This window comes from Clupea harengus, chromosome 12 (genome assembly GCF_900700415.2).
Source record: "Clupea harengus chromosome 12, Ch_v2.0.2, whole genome shotgun sequence".
Taxonomy (NCBI): domain Eukaryota; kingdom Metazoa; phylum Chordata; class Actinopteri; order Clupeiformes; family Clupeidae; genus Clupea; species Clupea harengus.
Genome location: NC_045163.1, coordinates 11,172,918 through 11,179,602, shown reverse-complemented (window position 1 = coordinate 11,179,602; position 6,685 = coordinate 11,172,918). Strand labels below are relative to the sequence as shown.

Sequence of the window (6,685 nt, the reverse complement as noted above, 5' to 3'; positions counted from 1 at the left end):
CGCTGGTGTAGAGTAGGCAGATTGGGATGCTAGTAAAGTAAGACATCCTGGGGGCCTCAGAATCAGATTAGAGTCCAATCAGAGTCAAGCGCTACCTGGGTAGGCAGAGGATCCGGCGATCAGAAATGAAAGATACTTGAAAAGTACCAAAACACGTCACTGAAGTAATTTGATACTTGAAAAGTACCGAAACACGTCACTGAAGTAATTTGATACTTGAAAAGTACCCAAACAAATCACTGGAGGAATTTGTGCCATGGAGAGTTACCACACACTAACAACTGCCCTCTGTGAAGCTTGCACCGAGTACCACCCTTGTCCTAGATAGAGATATTCAGGCTGTCAGTACAGTGCATACCCCTCCCCACCCCCCTTTTCATTTTACATTCATTCATTGGTAGACTCATGCATTTTTCATCATCTCCACAGACATAAATAAAAGATGAGAGAGAAGCTGGATAGAGGGACCTGGTGTATTCAGCTCTGAGACTACTATGGTCATGTGTGTGTGTGTGTGTGTGTGTGTGTGTGTGTGTGTGTGTGTGTGTGTGTGTGTTTGTGTGTGTGTGCGTGTGTGTGTGTCTCCACACACACACACACACACACACACACACACACACCGCCAAAAGGATTCTTGTCTATCATGGATTTCATTTCAACCAAATATATATATTACAGTGGAATACGTTGTGCACATTTCGCTCCATAACAGTGCGGGTCGTGCACTGGTGAAATGGATTCATTTGTATCTCTGTCACCATTCTCCACTGACTTCTCCAGGGCTGAGGGGAATTTTATTGTAATTGTGTGACCCTCTTGACCTGTGGGCTGCAGAAACCTCTGTTCTGCCCTTGTTTGCTAACTGTGAATTCACAACATGCTAATTATCATGCATGGAAAAACCGCTGACTGTGTGTGTGGGTGAGTTTCTCAACTGCAAAGAACGAAACCAACAGATGTCTAGATATAACAAAGAACAATGTAATTACCATCAGACATAAGTCAAAACAACTTGCAATACATTGCCGCACCAGATATCATTAACAATACAGGATAGTGAATATACACTGTAGGAATATACTAGGCTTTAATAGAGATCCATTCAATGAGAGGTTCTACTTCAACGACCCAAAAATAAAGTAAAGTATATTAATTATATAAAGTACACTTATAGTATTAATACAAAATAGTTATATGCACAAGGGTAAATACAGTTGAAATACAGACATGTGTACTATGGTTTGGGGCCAGAACAGTCCTGTAGTCAGTTGTTGGTAGCAACACTATTTTAGCAAATCACAGTGTGCAATGGCATCTAGACCAGAACCAGACCAAGACCCATCATCAGCCATCACAGAACTCTCTTAGGTGTTCTAGCCACCAGAGAAGTACTTCCTGTGCAGCCTGCAGTGTGAGGCTTAGTTCTCAATGACTGATAAATCAAATACAAGTGTGGAATGCTGTGTGGACCAGAATACTCTCTCTCTCTCTCTCTCTCTCTGTCTCTCTCTCTCTCTCTCTTTCTCTCTCTCTCTCTAGCGACTGGAGAAGTACTTCCTGTGCAGCTTACTGTGTGATGCCTGTCTCTCGGTGCGTACAGCGCTGCGCAGCTGCTGCCAGAACCAGCCCTGGGCAGCCGGGTTGGTGGGCCACTCCAGCACGCTGTGGTGACACAGGCAGCGGCGCAGGCCCAAGATGCGTGAGCGCAGCAAAACCGGCTGCAGCAGCAGCAGCACCATCACGTCCAGGCCCTCCTCCACCAGACGCTGGTGTACCAGGAAGGTGGCCATTTTGAAGAGGCTGCTGCCCGTGAAGCCCTCGGTCAGCACGAAGATGGTCTTCTTGCTCAGACGCACACTCCGCGAGAGGTTGTCAATGACAGGCATGCCGGGCACCCAATCGCGCTCCTCCAGGCAGAGAGGGCGGACCCTCTCACCGCCATGCTCCTCGAGCTCAACTCGCAAGTGACACAGCACCCAATCGGAGACGAGCGGGTCTTTGGTGTCATAGATCACAAAGGCGTTGTACATGTATTGTGCATGGCTTGGCCGTTGACTCTTCACCTTAGCGCTCAAGAAGCTAAAGATATACGACACATCCCAGTAAAAGAGGTGAGCGCTAACAGAACTGGAGAGTATAAAGATTACCACAGAGGAGGACACAGCATAGAAGATTTGAGCGATGTTATCGTTGAGACAGGTGTCGATGTCAGACTGCACAATAGACTTGCCTCTCTTGGACTCTGGTAGGTTACACTGCACTCTAGTTACAAGGTTAGGCAAGGTCACTGGGCTGGAGCGTATCCAGAAGATGAAATCGAGCAGGTCGCACGTGCAGTGAAAGGGGTTGTTCTCCAGTTTGAGTATCTGTAGAGTGGCATCCTGACCTGTCTGGAAAGTAGTTCCATTAAGGGTGGTAAGACGATTATAACTGATATCCAGGGTCCTCAAACTCACCACGCCCATGAGTAATGACCCAGCCAGCTGCCCTATGTTGTTGTAGCTCAAGTCCAACACCTTTAGCTGATGAGTCAGTGACGAGAGACTTTCGGTAACGTAACATAGTTCGTTTTTGCTTAGGTGTAGTTCTTGGAGTTGAGGCAGATGATAGAGCATATGCCAGTTGAAACCCAACAGACCATTCTGATTCAGGCTTAGAAAGGTTAGAGTTTTTGGTAACTTCTCATAAACATCGTCGGGAATACTTTTCAGCTTATTCCATGAGAGATCAAGAGACTGTAAACTTGCAAGGTTTTTAAATAAGCTGCAGAAACCTTGGCTATTGCGCCACATCAAGTCTAACCGATTCCCTGCAAAGTACAACTTCTGCAAAGAACTACTGTCCATGTGTGGGTTTGTCAGTGAACTGATCTCATTCCACCGTAGGTCGAGGACCTTTAGAGAATTAAGATGTCGGGTGAAAGCTAAACTGTGGTTTAAACCGATCAGCTGGAAGTAGTGTTTGTTATGGCTTAGATCCAAATTTTCCAGGTCTTTTAATTCAGTGAATGCCTGGTCTGAGGACAGATAAACTCTGTTATGGGACAAGTCCAGATATTTGAGTTTTGGAAAATGTCTAAACTGAGAACTGTTAAAAGTGCCTCCTATGGAGTTCGCTGAGAGATTGAGACAGGCAATGTTTTCCGTGTCCTTGAAAAAATCTGGACTAATATAAAAAATTATGTTTCGGCGGGGTCAAGCACATTGCCGGCATTCAGACACTCCGGTTTGATGGCAGGGCGGTATGAATGGTAATCATCATCGCGGTGAATATATGGCCTAAAGAGGACTGGTGTATCGCTGTGTTCAGCAGTCCCGTCTTGCACACAAGTGGGACAGCATTTCGACTGTGGTGACGAAAGTAGAGTGACTTGATTTTCAATTAACGTGAAAACAGACAAGTTGTGAAAGTGTTTTAAAAAAGAGAATTGGGTCTGTTGGATGAAATTGACCCCCAAATTCAGCACAGTAAGATTTCGTAAGTTATAAAGGGGTTCCAGGTCCTCGCTGTTAAGTCTCAAGAAGTAGTAACCTTGAAGATGTAAGACCCTCAGTGATGTCATTTTTGAGAAATGTTGTGAAATAGTTAATCTTGGGAAGGGAGTTGTTTTGAGGTTGTTGTAAGACAGATCCATGACCTCCACGAGTGGCAGCCAGGAGAGGAACTCTCCGTTTCGGATCTCACTGATGAGGAAGTTGAAGGACATGAACAGATACTTCAGACAAGTAAGATTCTGAAACCACATGGAATGCACAGTCTCTAAGGAGTTACCGGATAGGCGTAGCTCCTCCAGCCGGGGCAGGTGGGTAAACGTCTCAGGGTGGATCACCATACCTTTGTCTCCACACGGCTTGCAAGGGAAAGGGGCATTGGGGCAAAAAGGGCAATTCCCGGACAGGTCAAGGAATCGCAGTGAAGTCAAACAATTAAAATCAGATTTGTTGATGTATGCAATGGTATTTAGAAGTAGTTTAAGATACACTATTGACTCAGGCAAATGCAGCGGGACTCTTTGTAATCTGTTCTTAGTCAAGGAGAGGTTGGTCAGGTGGTTGAGGTTAGAAAACGTCCCATTCTCAATAATCAAGGATTCCTTACAGCTGCTACGAAAATAACAGTTGTTGTCCAGATTAATGGCTTCAATGTATGGAAGTCCTGAAAAGTTTTCCGACTTAATGGAGTTTATTTGATTTGATCCCAGACTCAGAGTAGATAGCCGCGAAGGCAGAGTTCTTGGTACTTCATAAAGTCTATTACTATCAAGACGCAGCGTTTTTAAACTTTTAAAGTGTGAAAATAGAGCATCCTCATCATCAAAGTATTCAATGATGTTGCTATTTAAATCAATGAAAGTTAAATTCAATAGATGCCTCAAGGAGTTTGCTGACACATTTCGTATTTGATTTACAGAAAGATAGAGTTCCGTTACGTTCCAGGGCAGGTTTTCCGGGATGATTTTTAACTCCCTGTCTGACAGTTCAAATGCACAGAAGTGTTGACCACCACAATGGGACACCACAACTTTGTAGTCTGACTTGATAGAGTAACCGTTGAACAAAGTGCCAAAAGAGAGAAGAACATCATGGTTTTAGGTGTGAGGTACGGGATGGAACCTGCAAGTGAAGGCAACGGTGTGATTGTAGTGAATGACTCTTGAGTATATAGTGATTCCTGAGATATAACACAATAATGCTGTGATAAAAACAGATAGAACGCAAGGATAGAACGCAAAAACATCAAGAAGTGCTTAAAACTTTGCACAAAAGCAACTGCAAAAGCCTACCACACTGAATGTGAATACTGCTGAAAACACACGTACTTTATGCTGAGCATTCAACGCAGACATAAGTGGAGAAGCTCGTTTCTCTTGACATGGTAGCATGTGACAAAGTTGTGGGTGTTTCAGCATGACTTCTGCTTCTCCTGCTTCTGCTTCTCCTTCCCTACTCTCAGCTTTCAAAGGGGAAGCCAACACAGTGGGTAAGAATAAAACTCTCATTTCCCCGTATCTCTCTCTTTACTTCTATTGCTTTTTGTTATCTCTCTCTGTGTCTCTCTCCATCTCTCCACCCACCTCTCTCTCTCTCTCTCTATCTCTCTCCCTCTCCCTCTCTCTCTTACCTCATCCTCAGTGCTCTAAATATAATTTGAGTGCCTGTTCAAAAACTCCCTGTTTCTGAAGGTTTGCCTGGGAAAGCAAAGGTTTAAATCAATGTTTACTTTCACTATTAAAATATTACAAATGTTCAAAATAATCTTCTGAAAGGGTTTCTTGAGGATTTGCTTTGCACAAATGAGCAAATCAAATGAGAAAATAGCCAATTGCCGATTTTTTACCCGACCAGTGTACCAGTATGATTTTTACCCGCCCAGTGTGCCCGTATGATTTTTACCCGGTTGGGTTTTTTCTGATGTCAAGTTTGCAATTACAAACTTTGAGAAGCTTTGTGACAGACTGGAGCAAATGTCTGTGTGTATGAAAGTCTGTTAGTATGAGTATCGCTGCGCAACGTCTATCAGTATCAATACTACTAAAAGTAGTTTGGCGTCTGCAGCTGCAACACTTTGATCCCCTAACCCACACTTGACCCTTGTTAGATATATCATTGTTAATAAAACCAATTACCTAAGGGATGTCACACATTTAAGCAAACAATAGGAGGCTGAGAGATGTGTGGTGATTCTCTTTGATGAGAAGGACGTGAACACACACACTTACACACACACCACCCAGTGCACTATCTGAGCACAGACTCAGGCTGAGCTCCTTTGCTGCCAGGCATTTGGGATTGGGTTCAGGGAGGCAGTATTGCCAATAGCAAAGTAGTGCCCTGATTACAAAATTACAGAGCTCACATTTCCAATTATCGAGGAGACACCCCAGTGCAATTTCCGCCTGATTGTTTCGCTGAACTCGACAACACTGACAGAAAGTGGCATGTTTCTCCTTGGTGCAGTTTAGTCCAAAGTGGCGTCCTGTGTGAGAGGGCTGTTATCTTGGCACGTGCCTCTGGTTCCCGAGGATTACTGTGGCTGGTACATTTAGAGTATATCCACACAACAACACGCTTCATTTCCACACTGGCACTCGGCAGCCTGGGCATGAGCTCCCATAGGGAGTAGCATATGGGCAAATGTACAATAGCAACAACAACGTTCTGTGCATTCACTGTCACTGTCAAGAGTAAGGATTACTACTACTAGAGTTCAGTTGCCTTTATCAGCTATTTGCGTATATCGTGATAAAAATGAATGACCTTGAGGGGCCGCCTCATGAAACACTCAGAGTTTTACTTCATTACAATGATCTGAGACTGTGGAGGAGAGCATGGCTGTTGAACAAGAAAGCATTGTTCATTCCCCCCTCATCTCTCTCGTTCTTTACTTCTATTGCTTTTTATTCTCTCCTCTCTCTCTCTCTGTCTGCCTCTCTCTCCATCTCTCTTTTCCGTCTCTGTCTCTCTTCTTACTTCATCCTCTTTCTCTCACTCTTCCTCCCCCTCCATCTCTAGCCTCTGTTTGCCTCTCTTTGTCCATTTCCCCCCCTCTTCCTCTCACACTTTCTCTTCAGCTTTCTCTCTCTCCCCTTCTCTCTCTCTCCCTCTCTCCCTTTCTCTCTCTCTCTCTCTCCCTCTCACCCCTCCATCTAGACAGAAGGGTTCAAAAGGACTCTCAGTCTGTCAGA

The 6,685-nt window shown here is 44.4% G+C and overlaps 1 protein-coding gene across 1 annotated transcript; it reads right to left on the bottom strand.

The window, feature by feature from the left end:
- Positions 1-961: 961 nt before the first annotated feature.
- tlr8b (toll-like receptor 8b) lies at positions 962-4,824 on the bottom strand. The gene is given in 3 exon segments (XM_042709303.1): positions 962-3,193; positions 3,196-4,473; positions 4,476-4,824. Coding segments are annotated over 3 exon segments (3,198 nt in total). The 5' UTR covers positions 4,738-4,824; the 3' UTR covers positions 962-1,535.
- Positions 4,825-6,685: the final 1,861 nt, after the last annotated feature.